We start from the raw sequence: 20289 nt of genomic DNA, 5'->3' as shown, positions 1-20289 counted from the left end.
GAAAGAGTCAATTCCTAGAATCCATGTCAATCAAACTTTTTAAAAGTTTGACTAACTTTATAAAAAAGAGTAACAACATCTATGACATAAAATGGGCATCATATGAAAATATATTCTATGATAAATCTAATAATACTAATTTGATATTATAAATCTTAGCATTTTTTCTAGAAATTTGGTAAAAGTTTAAAAATTTTTACTTAGAACAACTCTAGAAATTGACTCTTTCGTGGACGGAGTGAGTAGGAGATAAGGAGATCTTGGTGCAATGTCATCTTGACAACACATCTAGCCTTCCCCTTCCATATGAATTCATGATCACCTTACATTGGATGGTCAGTTTTGTTGAGAGAATATTTTGAAATTTCCAACCAAGTTGTGAAGCCCTCGACAAAGAAAAAAGTCACGACTTTTTAAGGTCGTTTTGCTGGGTTTCAACATTTTTGTTCCATGCAAGAAATTGACTACGACGGTTTTGACTGGGCAATACTCATTTTCGCCTTCATTTGTCTTGAATTGCTTTTACATGTTTTTAGGTGGGCAACAGCCAAATATAGGTGGGTATAAATTGGTGGAATAACTTATAAACTGCTCAAAGTATATTGACTTAGTGAATTGGTGCATACAAGATCCAAACATTGTTAATATGGTAAAATACATACTCACCAGTTAGGTGCTAGAATTAATGGATAATCTAGTAAGTATGAACATCAGAAATCAAACCTGAAATAATACTAGATTAGTTGCAAACTACGAAAGAAGATAACATTTGCACTGAAAATTTCCAATCTTTTTTTTTAAAAAAAAAGATATATTCCTATCCAACTTACCCGTTAATAAAACTGTGTAGCAATATTTACACAATAAACTGTGGAAATACCATTATGCTATCACTCCAGTATCTGACAACAAACTACTGATCATCTTTTCATGAGAACACAAACTCATAGAGCAGAGTAATTGTAGCAAAAATAGAGAAACAATAGTTTTGTCTTAGATATGCGGGCGTCATCCGTCATATATATACGGGTACGGGCAACTGAGAACTTTCGCCTTTTCAAAGTGTTCAGTCGCCAGATATTGTGGTTTGTGGGGAGCAAGTAGGCATACCATATTGTATGATGCAATACTAACAGCACCGAGAGGGTTTATTTGTCGATAAGAAATCTGAATTCTGAAATGGAACAGAGACAGAGGTCATCGAAACCTCGGCTGGCATTGGTGAAGCTAGCTGCTCCAGAATTAGTATTAGCCATCTACTACGCGGAGAGGAGCTGGTCACGGCGGGCCTTGTTGGCGGCGAGGAGCCTGTCCCTGTCGGGCAGCGCCGCCTTCACCACGTCAACGGCGAGGAACCGGTCGAACCAGGCCTTCATCAGCGGCAGCTCCTTGTCGGTGACGACGCCGGCGCCGATCACCTCCTCCATGACGGGGAGCCAGTGCGCGTACCAGCCGACGACGATGTCGAGGTAGCCCACGGCGTCGCCGCCGAAGAACTTCTTCCCCTCCAAGGCCGTCTCCAGGGTCTTGAGGCACTGCTGGGCCTCCTGCACCGCCTTGCGCTGCGCCTCGCCGGTCGCCGTGAAGATCGGGTACAGAGCAGCGTTGCACTGGAGCAGACGACACACATCAATAATCCTGTCACTGACCGGATCCTACTCCTGCCCTGCATCGAACAGACTAACATGTGGCCGCATTTTGTTGCGCGTACCTTCTCTTCTGCGAACCTGGCCCAGAACCTCGCCTGGGCACGCTCGTAGGGGTCGGCCGGCATGATGGGGTAGCCGCCCTTCCAGGCCTCGTCGATGTACTCGACGATGATGGTGGACTCCGCGATGGGGTTGCCGTCGTGGACGAGCACGGGCACCTTCTTGGTCACCGGGTTGTAGCGGAGCAGGTCGGCGCTCTTGTTGGCGAGGTCCTCGTCGACGTACTCGTACTCGACGCCCTTCAGCCGGAGCGCCCACTCCACTCTGATCACCATAGGGCTCGCCCACATCCCCAACACCTTCACGCCCTTCTCGGCCATTGCTGGAGGCTGGAGCCCTGCCTCTGCTCTTGCTGCAACTACAACAGATGAAGAGATCTCATCCTGCCACCTTTATTATAGATCACAGATCAGGATGCCTTCAGAAGTCAACAGTAGGGTTCCGTGTCATGGTTGCCTTCTACGGAGTCCATTGAAACTCGCATTATTTATTACTACTATAATTGGAAGACAAGGACACCAGTGTTATGGTACGTGAAGTATTAAATATAAATAAAAGAAATAATTAATTGTACAATTTATATATAATTTGCGAGACAAATTTTTTTGAGCCTAATTAGTCCATAATAAGACAATATTTATCAAATACAAACAAAAATACTATAATATCTACTTTACAAAAAAATTTGGAAACGAGGCCTAGGAGTAAACGTAATCCAGAAAAGACAAGCCACTTGAAAAAAAAATTTACTTTATTGAGGAAAAGCCCAATTACGTACAAACATACTAATGAACTGTTCGAATGGTTATTTGCAATTTATTCTTTTCATTTCAGAAAGATATGTTTCTAGAGCGTGATGGCTGCTCAGCTCAACCACTTGCCAAACGTTACACTGACACCAGGAAATTAGAGGAAGATCCGTATGCATACCGCATCTGTCTGTCTGAATTTCTCTATTTATCTCCCCTCATGCTCCAAACACGGCAAATCTCACCAACAGAGCATGGCGGTTGCTCACATAAACACAACCAGCTCTAGTTGGAGTTTATTACCACATTACATCACAGATCATGAAGAAATGTGGATAGTTCTGCTTCATCAATCACAGATCATGAAGAAATGTGGATAGTTCTGCTTCATCAAGCCGCAATGGCAACCTTCACATGACGGATATATGGCATGTGCGCATACTAATATTCTCACGGGAATATTGGTACCAGAAATGCGCCTCACAGCAAACTCTGCCCCAGGATCCCCTATCAGCAATCATAGGTCCAGTAAGGCTTGAGCGACATTCCTTGATATCCTTTCATGAATTGGTTCCTGATTTTTTTTAAAAAAAAACATTGATTGTAAGTATTTGTTTATCTGCTAAACAAGAAGCATAGACAAAGCCTTCAGCGTACCTGTGTTTCCAGGATCTCGAATTTTGTCTTTGTGATGGTTTCAAACAGGAAAATGTACCTGCAGTGGATATTCAAGCAAATTATTATATTCAACTAGAATAAAAATCATTCTTGCAACAGTTAGGGGGGGGGGGGGGGGGGAGGGGGGAAGCTTTGAAGTGAGAAACAACAACAGGAAGCCAGGCACTTATAAAGAGATACATACCGCCAGGCTAGCTCACAAACCAACTCTTCTGGAGCTTCTGGCAGAACCTGAATGTTTTAGGGTACATGTAAGTTTTCACTCAACAGAATTGAGTTGGGTCATTATGGAACAAATTTCATAACTGGTTCTAACAACTGTATTTAGAAAATATACCGCATCTTCATATGGATTGCAGTTGTTCTTGAACCAAAGCCTTAAAAACTCCTGTTATAATTGACATATTCAGAAACCTCATTAAAAATGAATCATAAGGTTTTAAAGGCATAAAGTGCATCAAGGATTCAAGGTAATCGGCCCATACATGATGTGTATGACTCAAAAAGGTAGTTTACCTTATCAACATTTTCAGGTTCGAGGCCAGATTTGAATCTATCTTCATATGAATTAGCAATCCAATATCTGCTGGAGTCAGGAGTATGAACCTGTTTGACAAAAAGAGGATACCACGAATTTTATATACCTAACCATTCAGCATTTCAATATCTCAGAAGTTATCATACCATTGTACTGAACATAATTGGAAAAAAATTAGATACTTCTCAGAGCAGAAAGTTTTAAAACACATGAAGTGATTGGTTAATGATATAACAACTCTGCTTATATTTATACATATAACAGCTAGTTATATTATATGATTCCACAGAATGCATTGTCACTGTTGTGAAAAGTAAAATCATGCATATTCTTCCGCTAGTTGCTGGGTATAATGAGCACAAGGTTAAGAAACATTTGCAGAATCATGTCAGAAATATAACCTCATCAATCAACACGATTGTCCCATCAGCTGTTTTTCCAAACTCATACTTTGTGTCAACCAGAATTAATCCATTCTCTAAGGCCACTTTCTGCAAATAGAAAACCAAAATGAGTACCAGCGGGTTACACAATTTTAACATAGCTGTAGCACAGGAGATTACCAAGCAAACACATTATCTCAAAACAACTAGTAACTGCAGTGCATGTAGACTAAAGCACATCAAAGCAAAATTGGTGAACCATTTTTTCGCAGTGTTTGCAACTGAAATTAAATCGTAATGGTAATGTTACTGGACATAGACCTGAAAATACCTCAACAGAAACAGAAAATGTGACAATTCACTACCTGTCCATATGCAAACAAGCTTAAGGCTTTGCTTCCAGCCTCATGAAAATCCTCCTTTGACATCAACCCTGACTTGATTATCTGGCAGAACAAAAGGGCAATATAAGGCCATCTATGAATAACAGAGTCATAACATGGGGTAATGCAGGCTAACAGCAGCAATTAAAATCTCAAAATAAAATAAAACTATCAATTCTCAAGAAACATGTTAGAATACGATCCAGAAATCATTCAAAGACTCCCAAATTACTCGTTCCTGCCAGAATATCATATTAAGAGTACCAAACAGAAAAGACATCAATATCTGGACAAGCAAAAAATAGTGTAACTTCCCAAATCATAGGGCCACCTATTGACATATGGAATTACAATGTTTGATTAATCTAAGAGCATCTGTTTATCCTCTTCCAATGTAATATAGTGTCAGTAACAACTTACATGAGGCTATAACACTAAGATTACAATAGGAAACATATATATTAAAAGCAAGAGACACCTCATCTGGAGTGACAGGGACATCATGATCTGCAGCTTTAGTTGTTGGTGTCAGTATATTTGCAGATAGCTTCTGATTCTTTACCATGCCTGGAACAGAGAGGCCAATTACCAGTCACTAGAAAGAACAAAACATCAAATTGGATAATTCTTGGTCAGCATAGAGAATACCATCAGGAAGAGCATTTCCACAATAGTTCCTTACACCCTTATTATAAACTGTCCATAAAGATGTATCAGTGCTTCCTGTAACAAAGCCCCTCACTGAAAATTAACATACAAATATAAGATTAGTAAGAATGATAGCAAAAACATGAAAATTCTGTAAAGTGCTAGCGAATGAGTATGCGGGGAAAAAAAACAATATATGCAAGAAGCCTTAGGTCTCACCAACAAATTCAACTGGAAAAACTGTGCACCTTTTGGCGATTGTTACATTCTTATCAGGAGAAGACACTACTGCATTTGGAGTAATGTGACGGGTCTGATTGAACCACCAAAGGCTTGTCTCATTAAGAACCTGGAATTACCCGTATATGACATCACAACAAAACACCTGATTATTGAAACAATAATTTCTCATCCTAAATTTACTCTGCTTCCAGACTTCAGTATGTGCTAGTATAATACATCTATACAGATTAAAAATAAAGAGGTAGATCCTCAATTGACAAAATTCTGGATAATACTGTGAGCACACACTTATGTTATTAATCACTTGTGACATTGAGCCATGCTGTCAAAGTATTAATTTGAGTACACTGATTGGCGCACCTAACGTTGACATTTATTTACAAAATGCACAGAACAGACTTCCCTCGAGTCCGATGAACAATAAAAGCAGGAGACCAACACGAGGAGAAACAGTTCACAGCGGTGAGTTGACAACCCCTTAGCGTTATGACATTGTCATGTAAAAGTGTCAAAAGATTGTCAAAACTAGCTCTGGATAACGCTAAGATGGTGATCATACCTGCCCTTTAAACGGGATGGAAGCAAGTACGCGGTCGAAAGCGCTCTGCCTGTCGGTGGTCACCAACACCAGGTGCTCCCCGCTCTCGTACACGTCCCTCACCTTCGCACCGAGCACCAAGGGTCACTTGCTACAGCCATTTAGAAGAGATTCCGAACGATGACATGCCAGCGGTTTGCTCACCTTGCCCTTGGCAGCGAGGCGGAGCCCTGGCACCGCGAGGTCGAGGCGGGTCTCTCCGAGGCAGTTCCCCATGGCGGCGCGTGCAGCGAGCAGCACGGCCTCGCGGTGGCCCGGGTCGGCGGCGAGAAGGGAGGAAGGGGCCGCCGCCCCGCTTCCGCAGGCCGCCGCCGCGAGGGGCGAGGTGCGGGGAGGAGAAGAGGACATAAAGAGGTGGGGGAAGCGAGCATGGGTTGAGGAGGACGGGGCCCGGCGGAGTGGTTTAGCCGGGTTCACTCCGCGCGCGGCGGCGGCGGCGGGCGGCGCGCAGGGGGACATGGGAAGGGCGGCGAAGAACCTTTCGGGCAAGAGAAGCGGGTTCCCCTTTTCTTTTCTTTTCTTTTCTTTTTGGCGGCCGGGTGTGACTGCTTTGGGCTGGCTGCTGGGCGGGGTTTCTGCTGTCGTAAAATCGTTGCTAGAGCTACTTCCCCAGTATACTGAAATAATAATAATAAATATACTTTTAGAATTCTTAAAACTACAATATTATTTGAAAATTACATATTTATTATATTAAAAGCTATTCTAACATGTAATGTTGCATTTTGAAAATAAAAAAGGTAAAATAATCTACCACCTAAAAAATGTATTGTATTTATAAAGTGCACTTATTTTATGATAAGTTTCACGTACCGTAAGGGCCTGTTTAGATTGGCAATGAAAATTTTTTGGGTGTCACATCGAATGTGTCGGAAGGATGTCGGGAGGGTTTTTTAGAAACTAATAAAAAAACAAATTACATAGCTCGTCAGGAAACTTCAAGATAAATTTATTAAGCATAATTAATCTGTCATTAACATATGTGGGTTACTGTAGCACTTAAGGCTAATCATGGAGTAACTAGGCTTAAAAGATTCGTCTCGCGATTCTCAACTAAACTGTGTAATTAGTTTATTTTTTTATCTACATTTAATGTTTTATGCATGTGTCCAAAGATTCGATGGGATGGATGAAAAAATTTTGGGTGGGAAACTAAACAGGGCCTAAGTAACGGTGAAAGTATGTAGAATTACTCCATACTTTTTCCGTTTCAAAATAATTGTCGTTCTTGTTTTTTGGAAAACAACTTTGATTAAATATATATTAAAAAATATTAATACTTATGATATGTAATTAGTCTTTGAATCTAGTTTTTTAATAAATTTATTTGAAGATATAAATGTTGCACGTATTTCTTATAAATCTATTTAAACTGGTGACACGAAAACTCAAAATGACAGTTATTTTAGAACGGATGGAGTAGTCCGTATGTAGTGCCTCTATTGCTCCAGCAAAAACTGGTTTTAGGCCAGTCTCAATGTATGTTTCATGAGAGTGTCATGCACATTAAATAGGGTGTCACATAAGCAAAATTGCTGATTTGACAGGGTCATTCAATGAAGGAGTTTCATCAGATGAGAGAGGAGTTTCATCCCCATGAAACTCATGTGGCTCGGTTACCTAGTTTATAGTCTTGATAACTGTGTTACGAAACTATGCATTGAGACTTCTGACAAACTTTTTTTAGCTTCGAGGAGCTCAATCAGTCTCGTTTCTTAAATAATAAAAAGAAACATTTGATTAGTCATTCTCTAAAGAGCAAAATCAGACTAATTTATTATAAGTTAACCACTGCAAGTTCACAATGACCGAAGTATGTTCGTTCGTCTAAAATGTCATGGCTAAAATTACCGTTGGCTAATTTATTGTGAGAAAAAAATACTACTGGCTGACAGAAAAAATACGGCTGATAAAACAAACGAACGGACTTTGGCCACCCAAAAGATGCAGAGAAACACATATAGTACACTTTATCCAATTTGTGACATCCCTTGTTAGCCATGTGGACTAAAAGAACGATGTTACGCTCCTCGTTCTAAATTGTAAGATATTTTATTTTTTTAATACATAGCTTTTGTTATGATGCTTAGATATATACTATGTCTAAATATATAGTAAAGATAACATATTTAGAAAAGCCAAAAATTATAACACCTTGGAATGAAAGTGAGTATGAAGTAAGTTATGGACATTCTGGGGTGGATTAATATCTAATATCACATGAGCTTCCCTCCACAAGAACTTAGCATAGGTGCAATCGATGAATCTAAGAAGAGGTGTTAGATGGTTTTTGTCTCACTGCAGAAACATCAAGTTGTATCTCCATCACAATTTTTCTTTGACAAATTATCTTTTGTGGGAGTAACCCCTTATTAAAGAACCAAAGGAAGATTTTTATCTTTAGATGTATCTTTAATTGTCCCCAAATTATTTGTGACAAATTTGATCCCATTATTGACAAGAAACTTATACATCAAATTAACGGAGAAGAATATACCATTGTTTATGCAAGTTCCAAACAACTCACTAAGCTTAAGAAAATAACTGCTAGCATATCTACTTATTTAAGGGCTATCAATTTTCCATTAAGAAAGTGTGCAAATCAATTGGGATTTTAGTGGAAAGTCTCTAACCTGATCATGGATACCAGGATTTTTTTTCAAGTTAGTTCTTTTTACTTAAAAATTCACATTTATACCCCCGAGCATCTTAAAACTCATCTGGTGTTGTGGCATACGACGCCGAGGTAATATGTCTTTGGTTATCAATTAATCTGGTTGCTGATTTTTGAAGCACATTGAAATTGTGAAGAACATTAAATGAAGATGGAAATAAAGGAAAAAGGCAATGCCAAGAGGCTTAAAATTGGAGGTAATTAGAAAATTTTAACATTTTGCCATACCTTAATTTTTTGTTCTGTCCTCCGCTACTGCCCATTGATTCTTAATCTTTTGGTCTAGCAACCATCACACATATACCATTTATAATAATAATAATTAATTTCACTATTTACATGGGTCTTTTTTTAGTAAAATATTTTTAACACCGTGATCCTCCGTCACTGCCTCGGTGCCTTCTTGTCCCTGGACGGAAGTGCAACTCAGCAATGACAACCGTATGCAAAGACGCCACGCAGTACACACCAGCCACGACGCCACACCCCGACGGCGCCGATCAGTTCAGGACTTCAGGTATGGGCTCAACATCTCAATTGTTAGCAACGACAACCGTATGCAAAGACGCCACGCAGTACACACCAGCCACGACGGCGCCGATCAGTTCAGGTATGGGCTCAACATCTCAATTGTTTACTAATTTTGCTAGATAATTAATTAATTACTTAGTTATAATTAGTTTGGTTTATTAGTTTATGAAGCACGAACTACACAAATGATTGTACTAAAGATATATCCAAAAGGGGAAAAAAGGACAAGGATAGTGCCAAGACAAGGTGAACATACTTTTATTTTGTAAATAGCAAAATTTGATATAAACTACTTTTCAGGTGTGTCTCCTCGTCCTCGGACGAGAACGCCCACACCGCCAATCATTATACCTGGGCATGCAGCCCGAGCCCGTTAGCACGGCCCAAAGCCCGTCACTTTGGCCCGGCCCAAGCACGGCACGGCCCGAAGTTCATTGGGCCCGGGCTGGCACGGCACGGGGGTGCAGGCCGTGCTTGGGCCGCACTTCAGGCCCGCAGGCCGGCACGGCCCGGCCCGCCAAATAATGGCAGGCCCGGTACCGGCCCGCTCCCCCACCAGGCCGGCCGGCGCCAGCAGCCAGGCCGCCAGCCCAGTAGGGCGCGCCGCGCGCCTCCCTGGCTTCCACTCCCCCCGAACCCCCTCCATATAAATTTCCGCCCGGCCGGCCCCCGCGGCGCTCGCCCGCCTCACTCAGTCTCCCCACCCGAAACCCTAACCCTAATCCCCACCGCAGCCGCGCCGCCGTCGCTCGTCCTCACTCACCACCGCAGCCGCGCCGCCGTCGCTCATCGACCGTCGGTCGTCGGCCGTCGCCCTCGCACTCGCAGTCACCAGTCGCAGCGCAGGCGCAGCCTCGCACTCTCTCTCTCTCAGATCGGATCCGAGAGGTCGGCTCCTCCTCTCGACTACTTCGCCGCCGTCGTCCTTCGATCTGGTGACATCGCCGTCGCCGTCGGCTCTCTGCCTCTCTCCCTGAGTTCCCTGCTCCCTGCCTCCCTCAGTCCCTCTCCCTATCTGTCTCCCTTCTTCCTCTATCCTGTCCATGAGCATGTGAGTCCGCCTCCCCGTCTCCGTTCCGTAGTCGCTCGTCGTCCTTCTTAATCTCGTCTTCTCCGGCGCCGGGCTCCGGTTGCGCAGGTAAGATCTAACCCTAGATCTCGTCTTCTTCGTCATTTTTCTTTTCCCCCATTCTAATCTAACCCTAGATCTGTTCTTTTTGCAGGTCTGTTGCCGATGCCTCGTCGTCAACTAGCCTTGGTGGCGTAGACGGACGACGGGCTAGGGCAATGGCACCGCGGCCAAGTCGTGGCCACGCACCGTTGAGGAATGGTGCTGGAGGAGGAGGAGTACAGCCGTCCGCGGCCGAGGGCCCCTTGGCGACGACGTGCGACGAGTGGACAGGGAATGACGACTTCATCGCTGCTGGGCTGTCCCCGGAGAGGGACGATGACGGCCGTGACCCCTTTGATGTGTTTGTCGACGCATCCGGTGGCGGCGGGTCACAGCCTCCCGTGAACGACGTCGATCCCGTCGATGCGGTGGACTCCAACACCCACACCATGAGCACTGGTGTTAATGGTAATGGTGATGGTAATGCTACTCCTTCCTCTGGTACATGTGGTAAGCGACGGTCTAAATGTTGGGAAACATTTGATGAGGTTTTTGAGATGATAAATGGTAATCGTGTGCGTGTTAAAGCTATCTGTAAGATTTGTAAAAAAGTTTTGAGTGGTAGATCTGCTGCTGGTACTGGTCATATTCTTAGGCACGCTAAAGGTTGCCTTGCTAAACATGATCAGCAAAATAAGGTTCAGTCTCGACTAGCTTTTAGTTCTGATGGGGCTTTGCATAATTGGAACTATGATCCTACTGTTGCTAGAACTGAACTGTGTAGATTGATTGCTAGGCTTGATCTTCCTCTTGGTTTTGGTGACACTGATGCATTTGAAGAATACATTGTTCGTGCTCATAATCCAAGATTTGTTAGATCATCTAGAAGAACCACCACTAGAGATCTAGATAAGTTATTTGCTGAACGTCGTGCTATGATTAGGAGCTGTGTGCATGCTTCATCATCTGTTGCTTTGACTTCTGACATATGGTCTGGTAATGCTAAGGAGGATTACATATGTGTTGTTGCTCACTATGTAAATTCTAACTGGGAGTTGCAAAAGAAGATTATAGGTCTTAGGTTGATTGAAGTTAAGCATAATGGTGAAAACATTTCTGCTGCCATTGCATCTGTGGTTGAGGAATATGGCTTGATTGATAAGATCTTTTCTATCACTTTAGATAATGCATCTTCCAATGCTAAGGCAATGGAAACTTTGACACCCATGTTTGCTGGTTATCTTGGTCCTGACCCTGCACCTGATGATGATGATCCTATTAATAGATCTTACAGTCTTGTGCATCAACGTTGTGCTTGTCACATTATCTCTAATTTATGAGACAAATCTTTTGAGTCTAGTTAGTCCATGATTGGACAATATTTGTCAAATACAAACTAAAATGCTACAGTGTCTATTTTGCAAAAAAAAATTGGAACTAAACAAAGCCTTCATGCATGTGCCGCAAGATTCGATATTATGAAAAATCTTGAAAAAATTTTAATTTTCAGATGTAACTAAACAAGGCCTTACTATCAATGTTATCTATCTACATCTAATCCGTACTACCTTAATGTTTAGTTCCCAATTTTTTTTAAGAACCCTCATCACACTGAATCTTTGGACGCATCCATAAAGTATTAAATATAGATAAAAATAACTAATTGTACAATTTACTTGTAATTTGGGAGACGAATCTTTAAGCCTAGTTAGTCTATGCCTCTATGGTTGGACAATAATTGTCAAATATAAACGAAAAATACTACAATGTCCGAATCTAAAACTTTTTGCGAACCAATGTCTTGTTTAGTTCACAATTTTTTGGGTCCGGCTAGTGTAGCACTTTCGTTTATATTTGGTAATTATTGTCCAATCATAGACTAAATAGGCTCAAACGATTTGCCTTGTAAATTATACTTAAACTATATAATTAATTATTTTATTATCTATATTTAATGTTTCACGTTTCGTTGCATGTGACTCCTTGTGTGCACTTAACCTATGCTGATTAAATGCAAAGTGAGTACTTTTGCTCTACTTCTTGATCATTGCTCCGAAGGCTAAAACGATAAAGATAAATGGATGGAGGGAGTAATGGAGTTTTTTTAAAATTTTCTTGAACTAAAAGCAGGTACAGTAATGGCTTATAGTCAAGCTAATGCTGATGTGGAGCAGAGAAGATAGAAGAGAGATGATAGCTTGGCTTTTGCAAGCATCAAGTTGGGCACAGTCGCACAGATGCATTGATAGTGGTAGATCCAAATAACAAGTGTTGTGAGGAGGAATAAAAAAGAGAAGGTATCTTTGAGACAAATATAAGATAAAGAGCAAATATAATAATGAGCTTATAGCCAAGCTAATGCTGATGTGAAGGAGATAACTTGGCTTTTATGCAAGCACCAATGTAGACAGGGTGTATAGATAGTGATGAGCCTAAATAACAAATGTTGTGAGGAGAATAAATAGAGAAGGAGTCCTAAAGACAAATATAAAAAATCTTATTGTATAATTTAATTCTAATTACGTAGCTTACACTGAATAAACAACTCCTAAACTGCCGATGATCGTGCCAGTGCGCCCACGCACCCATACATCTGCCAAGACAAGCCCAGAGGCCTGACAGCACGCACCGCCCGTGAGCCTCAGCACGTGTAGCAGGTAGGCGATCCTGGCCTCCAGTGTGCCAGAAATATTCTTGTTGCCTTGTTTAGTTTCCCAAAAATTTTGCAAAACTTTTCAGATTCTCCGTCACATCGAATCTTTAGACGTATGCATGGAGTATTAAATATAGATGAAAATAAAAACTAATTACACAGTTTGGTCGGAATTGACGAGACGAATCTTTTGAGCCTAGTTAGTCTGTAATTAGACAATATTTGTCAAATACAAACGAAAGTGTTACTATTCATATTTTGCAAAAATTTTTGGAAGTAAACAAGGCTCTCTGAATTTTTTGGGTCTTCTTTAGTTTTCAAAATATTTTGTAAAATTTTTCAGATTTTACGCCATATCGAATCTTGTGGCACATGTATGAAACACTAAATATTTATAAAAGAAATAACTAATTATACAGTTTGTCTGTAATTTGCGAGACGAATCTTTTGAGCGTAATAAGTTCATAATTAGACAATATTTGTCAAATACAAACAAAAATGCTACTATTTCTATTTTGCAAAAAAAACTTTTGGAACTATAGTTGCGAAAACTTTTTGAATTTCGCTACTATACCACTTTTGTTTGTTTTTGACTAATATTATTCAATTATGTGCTAATTAGATTTAAAAAATTCGTCTCGCGATTTACAGGTAAATTTTATAATTAGTTATTTTTTATCTATATTTAATGCTTTATGTATGTACTGCAAGATTTAATGTGACCGAGAATCTTGAATTTTTTTAGATTTTGATGGGATTGTTTACTTTAAAAAATTTTACAAAATAGGAATAGTAGCACTTTTATTTGTATTTGACAAATATTTTCCAATCATATACCCACTAGGCTCAAAAGATTCGTCTTACAATTATAAATAAACGGTGTAATTAGTTATTTCTTTTATATATATTTAATATTCTATGTATATACCACAAGATTCGATATAATTAAAAATATAAAAAAATTTACAAAATATTTAGGAAACTACACGAGGCCAAAGGCCCCAGCAGGGAAGCCTCGCATCGCGTCAAATCGTGTGAGGCATTGTTTAGTTCGGCAAAAAACTTAAAACTTATTAAAATTTCTGCCACTTCAAATCTTACGGCACATGTATGAATCATTAAATATAATTAAAAATAAAAACTACATAGTTTACATGTAAATCGTGAGATAAATTTTTTAAACTTAGTTAATATATAACTGAATAATATTTGTCATAAATAAATAAAAATACTACCCGAAAACTTTTCATTTTGCCAAAGCCCGGCACCATCACGACCATGCACGCCGGCTGGTTCCGCCCGTACACTGCAAACGCACGCGGCCCCATCAATACCCCCCAAAAAAAAACAGTGTCTTCTCCATGCTCTCTCTGTCTCTCTCCACTTCTCCGGTCCCCACCCATGATGCCGATCAGCACAGGCACAGCCCCGCCGAGCCGACCAGACGACGGCCCCACGACACGAGTCCAACCAAAGGAGAGTCAGCCAGGCAGGCCAATGGCCAAACCCCACCTCCACCACCACCCCACCGTCCTCCTCCTCCTCCTCCCTTTTCCTCGTGTCCCCTCCCCTCCCCTCCCCTCCCCTCCTCGAGCCCCTCGCTCCAAATCCCATCTCGCACCACCACCAACCTTCCCGATCCATTCCAGTGCCGCACGCCTCCGCACTGCCCGTCCCCGACACCACCCATGACACGCAAGAGGCGCAAGCAGCACGCCGCCGCCGCCACCTAGGGTTCCGATCCCCTCCGCATGGACTCGCTGCCGCGGAAGCGCAAGGGCGGCGCGCGCGCCGCCTGCTCCCTGTCCGGATCCCGCCACGACGCGCCTGCCGCCGCCCGCAACCGCAAGCGCACCTGCCGCGAGCCCAAGCCGCGGCCCGAGAAGAAGAAGCCCTCCGCCTCCGCCTCCGCCTCCGCCCGGGGCGGCGGCGTGGTGATGACGGCGCCGCCCGCGAGCGGGTCGCGGGCGGCGCCCGACAGCCCCGGGCGCGGGCTCAAGCGCAAGCTGGGCTGCATCGACTCCGCCACGCGGATGGGGCGGAAGAAGCGGCTCGAGAGCGAGTACGAGCTCGGCGCCGAGATCGGGCAGGGCAAGTTCGGCTCCGTCCGGATCTGCCGCGCCAGGGCCGGCGGCGGCGGCGACGAGTTCGCCTGCAAGGCGCTGCCCAAGAACGGCGAGGAGACGGTGCACCGCGAGGTCGAGATCATGCAGCACCTCTCGGGCCACCCGGGCGTCGTCACGCTCAGGGCCGTCTTCGAGGACGCCGACAGGTTCTACCTCGTCATGGAGCTCTGCGGCGGGGGCAGGCTGCTCGACGAGATCGCCAGGGAGGGCAAGTTCTCTGAGCAGCGTGCTGCCATTGTGATCAAGGATCTCATGTCCGTGCTCAAGTACTGCCACGAGATGGGTGTTGTGCACAGGGACATTAAGCCGGAGAATATCTTGCTTACCAAGGCTGGGAAGGTGAAGCTTGCTGATTTCGGACTCGCTGCACGGGTCACTAATGGTAATCTTTTGCTACTATTATGTATTACTAGCTTTCAGTCTGAAGCTCAAGATGAATAGGATCAATTTCTTGAGAGTACATTGCGAAGCCTAACATATTATAGTGCAAAACATGAACTGAAAAATCAGTATATAAGTCTAGAAGATCAACTGGCAGTCCCACATTGGTTCTGCCATCTTTAAATAATGTTGTGTTACAGAGACTAATTGATGGCTGTACTCAGCTGCACTGCGTCTAATCTTTCAGCTATATTTTCATGTTGTGGGTGCCATGGTCTTAGAATTCCACTTCATACAAACTCATCTATGTTTTACCATGACTGCTAAGCATTTTTGCAGGTTGCCCATATATGACCTTGACTTGAGTATCAGCTAGTGTGATGTAAATGAGTTGGGAGTCAAACTAATTTGTATTCGTCTATGGTCTAAGAACCTAAGTGAGCCATGTAGCTCTGGTATTCCTGCCTTGGTTGTGTAACCAAACAAATGAGGCTAACTCAAGGACTTAACCTTTCTTCAAGGCACGAGCTCCCTCATCTCTGGAGTCCTCCTTAAGTTGGCAACAGTTGATATCTGTCTCGTCATATATTTTTTGTGACCCTTCTGGGTTCTAACTGACAATTGATATGATCTTTTGTGTGGTGTACATTAGTCTGTAAGAAGAAATGCTGCTCTCAATGCTTGCTCAGAGGAATGAGTGCAAGCTGTGTTTTTTTGGAGTCATGAGTTCATAGCAAGTGTCTCATTCACATTTCATCTCCTCTTGCTAGGTATGATAAGATATTTGAGACCTGGTGCTAGGATATTCTTCATATTGACCTTTCGTTTTCTTCCTTTGAATTTCAAAGTTAAGAACTTACATTGATGCACAAGACAATGATTTACGACGCCCCCAATGTGCTAAGAGCTTATCTGGACTTTGCTACTATTGGTCTAGAATAACTCAGATTTACTAAAAGATATCACGTCTAACATTCGTCTAATGCTTTCTTAGTTTGCTAGGTATTGATGTTTAGGTTCCTTGCTATCCTGCTTAAGTTCAGGCACTACTTTGTACTGATGTTTTGTGTAATTGTGCTGTGTTTTTGGAGTCATGAACTGGTAGCAAGCAGGTATCATTGTGTCTTCCGTCTTGCTAAGCATGCTAAGAGGCAAGAGAATTAAAGCCTGGTGCGAGTTGATATTTGTCAATGATTTTTGTTTTGGTGTGCTAGAGCTACTTCTGGATGTTGGCATGGAAAATTGGATTTGATGTTAACTTGCACCAGTTGACAAGGTTATCCTTAAGTAATGTCCAAGGTTTGAAAAAATGCCATTAAATGTATGTTTAGGCGTGCTTAAACGCTAGGAGGAGACCCAGCGTCTTGCCTAGGCCATAGGCGTTCAATTAAACGCACCATGAACTACCAGAACCCATGGATGGCAAAGAAAGGAAGAGAAGAGACGAGATTAGGATGGCAAAATGGTTCGTTGGATTATTATTCCTTCTATGCCTACCTGGTGGTGTCCACTTGCTCGATTTCGCTCACCCCTTGCTGGACTAGCCCCTTCTGCTCGATTTCTCCATGTGCGCAGCCAAAGCAGAGGTGCCATGGGGAGGGAGAGGACAAGGTGCGCACGGGCGATGTAGAGGTGTGCTGGGGCGAGTGCAGTAGGAGCAGAGGGGCGCACCATCGAGAGGGGGTGCGACGGACAGGAACATGCGAGCGAACTGGTGGAGTGGTGGCGCGGGGCTGCGTGATAGAGTATTGGGCGATTGGCTGCTGGAATCAGTGGTGGTAGGGTATCATGAGTGTTTATATGGGCTAGTGGGCTGAGTGGGCTGTGACGACATTGCTCATCCTTTTCTATTTATTCTTTCACATTTATACTAGTAAATCTCCTAATATGCAGCAGATGTGTAAACGTTTGATCGCGTTTAATCTATGTTTACGTGTCCTAGGCGTTGTTGTCTTAGCGCCTGCCTAGCGCCTAGCATTTTCTTGAACCTTGGTAATTTTAACGTGTTATGGCCTTTCTGGCATGCCATAAGCTGTCGTGTTTCATGTTCTGAATGCTGTTGAGTCAGTTTTATGCATTAGAAAATGTTGCGACTTTTGAATGGAACTATAGAATCTACTTGCTCTGTTCTAGTTGTTCTGGCTTTTCTAGATACATGGTTTGTACTATGTTACCTATGAATCTGGACATAGCGTATATCTTGTGCATAGCAAAATCTATGTACCTAGAAAAACCAAAATGAGTTACATTTTGGAATGGAGTATAATTTTGGGGTCGTATGGAACTGGGGCAGTATTTTTTTTAAGTAGTTGCTCTTATTTCGTATGGTACCAATGGATTTTTGCAAATCTGCAATGGGAACTTATAGCCAGAACTTACCATACTGTATTGGTGTTTCATATACCCCCAAACCTACATCTATTTGTAATGTAAAAGAATTTCTAATGAGAAACATTTGAGCATTTTCCTGTTATACAGTAGCATCTCTATTTTTATGCTTCATCTTGTGATTGGCATAAATGCCACATTTATGGATTGTTTTACATGCACGTTTCTTGTGGTCGTGGCTGTATATGGCTTGTATCTGCTGCACTAGACATGACTGTGTGTACATGTTTTGTACTAGCTAATATGTGTTGTATGCATTGAGCAGGTCAGAAATTGTTTGGTGTAGCAGGAAGCCCAGCATATGTGGCACCTGAAGTTCTTTCTGGAAGCTATTCTGAGAAAGTTGATATTTGGGGTGCCGGTGTGCTACTTCATGTACTACTACTTGGTTCTCTTCCATTTCAAGGGGGCTCTCTGGATGCCGTTTTTGAGTCCATAAAGACTGTTGAACTTGATTTTAGCAGCAGCCCATGGAAATCAATATCAGTTCTTGGGCGGGATCTTATTGGCCGAATGTTGAATCGAGATGTCTCTTCTAGAATGACTGCTGATGAAGTTCTTGGTTGGTTCAAGCTTCAAAGAGTTTCTCATTTAGTATTGTTGTCTTTCTTTTAAGAATTTCTTTACTTACTGATGCCTATTTCAGGTCACCCATGGGTCGTGTTTTACACAGAATGCCCCCTGAAGGTGGTAGCAGCTAATTTGTGTCTCACTAACAAGATTATAGCACCCAAAATTCCATGGGACAGACACAAGCCAGAATGTGACTCATTGTCAGATTCGAGCCGAAGGTCAGAAGATCAGGATGAATGTGGCTTAGTTGACGCGCTGACAGCAGCAATAACACGTGTTAGAATATCAGAGCCGAAGAGAAGTCGGCTCTGTAGCCCTGCAATTACCATTCAGCAGGAATGCTCTTCAAACTTGAAGAATAATCTTTGCACGGCTTTCTGACCTGACCCAATGTATAGCACCTGTGATCAGAATGGTGTCCATTTTTCTGGCTGAGATGGTTGTTCTGATTTAGGTGTTGTAGAGCCGAGGATAATAACTCAGGTTTTCCGGCAAAGCAACAAGCCGTTGGTGTGTAGTGTTTCTTTCAGTGTCGATGAACCCCACAGTTGTAGCTTCTGTAAATTCTGTAAATAGCATGATCATTTCCCAAGCTGTGCATGGGTTGTTAATTTATTACATCAGAACCGTTTCACGCAATGTTCATAATTCATGAACGTAACGTGTAAGACCTGTCTTTATTTGCCATGCCCATGATCGTCTTCCAAAATGATATTTGGCACACGCATCATGAAGGTGCCCCGATGTGTATGTGCTAAGCTTTGTACTGTTGTAAATTGCAAGTCTTTCAGGCTTTTCTAGTATGTAGTCCACATGTATCTACAAGGTGTCCAGTATGTTGGCGTTTGAATGAGGATGGGGGACATTGCTTTCTCAAGTGCAAGTTTGTCAAGAAATGTTGGAGGATAATTAATTTGGAGGAAATTCGCTTGTGCCTAGCTGATCTGAACTCAGCCAAACAGGTTGCCTCTAAAATTCTTTCTTTGGATGATGATAGGAAATCTCTAGTGGTTAGTCTTCTATGGGCATGGTGGGATGCGGGAAATAAGGCGAATGCAGGGGACAAGATGCTTTCCACTGAGGAGATAATTTATAAAGCCAAAGCCTTGAGATCTGATATAAACTTGTATGCACAGAAGATGCAGGATAAGGAAATCAAATTGATATCAGCTTGGATTCCACCACCTAGTGACATCCTGAAGATCAATTTTGATGGGGCTTTTTCACAGGAAGAGAGGAAAGGTGGATGGGGTTTCATTGTGAGGGATCATGATGGTTTAGCAATATTAGCCGGTGCAGGGAGAATAAATTTTCTGCATGATGCCCTTAGCGCAGAGATCCATGGTTGCCTTGCAGCTCTTTCCGTAGCGTTTGATCAAAGGATGTCTCATTTTATCCTAGAATCGGACTCAACAGTTCTTGTACGGGCGCTTCAGTCTAATGACTATGACTTCTCGGCTGCTGGCGTTCTCATTAGAGAGACAAAATTTCTTATTTCTATGAATTTTGTACATGTAGATGTGGTCCATGCGCCACGATCTTGTAACAGTTGTGCTTATGAACTTGCTCGTGTTGGCTTGAGTTGGGACCCGGATCAATCCTATGTCTGGACGGATCCCCTTCCAGAGTTTGTAATCTTCTGGGTAACTTGGGATTCAAATGAACCCGTGAGAAGGCAATAAAATGATTGCTTTGTTTCAAAAAAAAATCTACAAAAGTCATACTGACGTACAATTTGGAATGAGTGTAGTAATTGAATTTGTATAGTATGGATCTAAATCCAATTCAAATGTAAACATAGCTCTTCTGACTAAAAGCTCGAAGGTAAACTGAAATCATAGTTTACGAAACACATTTCACAAAGCTTGACTTCAGCAAGGCTTCGCAAACGTCCTCCCATCTCTTTTGTTTTATTAACTTTAG

General features: G+C 42.4%; 3 protein-coding genes across 3 annotated transcripts; 1 reads left to right on the top strand and 2 right to left on the bottom strand.

Annotated features, from left to right (window-relative positions):
* Window positions 904–2128, bottom strand: LOC8083252 (glutathione transferase GST 23). The gene is made up of 2 exons (XM_002460324.2): window positions 1712–2128; window positions 904–1610 (listed from the first exon to the last, which is right to left on the bottom strand). The coding sequence occupies exons 1-2, from the start codon at window positions 2027–2029 to the stop codon at window positions 1260–1262; spliced, it is 669 nt and encodes a 222-aa protein (XP_002460369.1). The 5' UTR covers window positions 2030–2128; the 3' UTR covers window positions 904–1259.
* On the bottom strand, window positions 2443–6485 carry LOC8063728 (phosphoribosylaminoimidazole-succinocarboxamide synthase, chloroplastic). Its single transcript, XM_002460323.2, has 12 exons — window positions 6074–6485; window positions 5891–5992; window positions 5308–5437; window positions 5089–5181; window positions 4919–5007; window positions 4423–4503; window positions 4076–4165; window positions 3653–3742; window positions 3474–3524; window positions 3321–3367; window positions 3116–3173; window positions 2443–3032 (listed from the first exon to the last, which is right to left on the bottom strand). The coding sequence occupies exons 1-12, from the start codon at window positions 6386–6388 to the stop codon at window positions 2976–2978; spliced, it is 1203 nt and encodes a 400-aa protein (XP_002460368.1). The 5' UTR covers window positions 6389–6485; the 3' UTR covers window positions 2443–2975.
* On the top strand, window positions 14443–19162 carry LOC8063726 (serine/threonine-protein kinase PEPKR2). Its single transcript, XM_002462467.2, is given in 4 exon segments — window positions 14443–15406; window positions 18059–18355; window positions 18440–18686; window positions 18688–19162. Coding segments are annotated over 4 exon segments (1335 nt in total). The 5' UTR covers window positions 14443–14649; the 3' UTR covers window positions 18722–19162.

The sequence above is a fragment of the Sorghum bicolor genome, chromosome 2 (genome assembly GCF_000003195.3).
Source record: "Sorghum bicolor cultivar BTx623 chromosome 2, Sorghum_bicolor_NCBIv3, whole genome shotgun sequence".
Classification (NCBI taxonomy): domain Eukaryota; kingdom Viridiplantae; phylum Streptophyta; class Magnoliopsida; order Poales; family Poaceae; genus Sorghum; species Sorghum bicolor.
This window is presented reverse-complemented; position numbering and strand designations above follow the sequence as displayed.

What these genes read in the sequence shown, in the direction of transcription:
- LOC8063728 (XM_002460323.2), bottom strand. Translation starts at nt 6,388, where the DNA reads ATGTCCCCCTGCGCGCCGCCCGCCGCCGCCGCCGCGCGCGGAGTGAAC. An exon ending in GCCTCGCTGCCAAGGGCAAG is followed by an intron (nt 5,993 to 6,073) that starts GTGAGCAAACCG and finishes CTCGGTGCGAAG; the next exon opens with GTGAGGGACGTGTACGAGAG. An exon ending in TCGAGATCCTGGAAACACAG is followed by an intron (nt 3,033 to 3,115) that starts GTACGCTGAAGG and finishes AAAAAAAATCAG; the next exon opens with GAACCAATTCATGAAAGGAT.
- LOC8083252 (XM_002460324.2), bottom strand. Translation starts at nt 2,029, where the DNA reads ATGGCCGAGAAGGGCGTGAAGGTGTTGGGGATGTGGGCGAGCCCTATG. An exon ending in CCAGGTTCGCAGAAGAGAAG is followed by an intron (nt 1,611 to 1,711) that starts GTACGCGCAACA and finishes CGTCTGCTCCAG; the next exon opens with TGCAACGCTGCTCTGTACCC.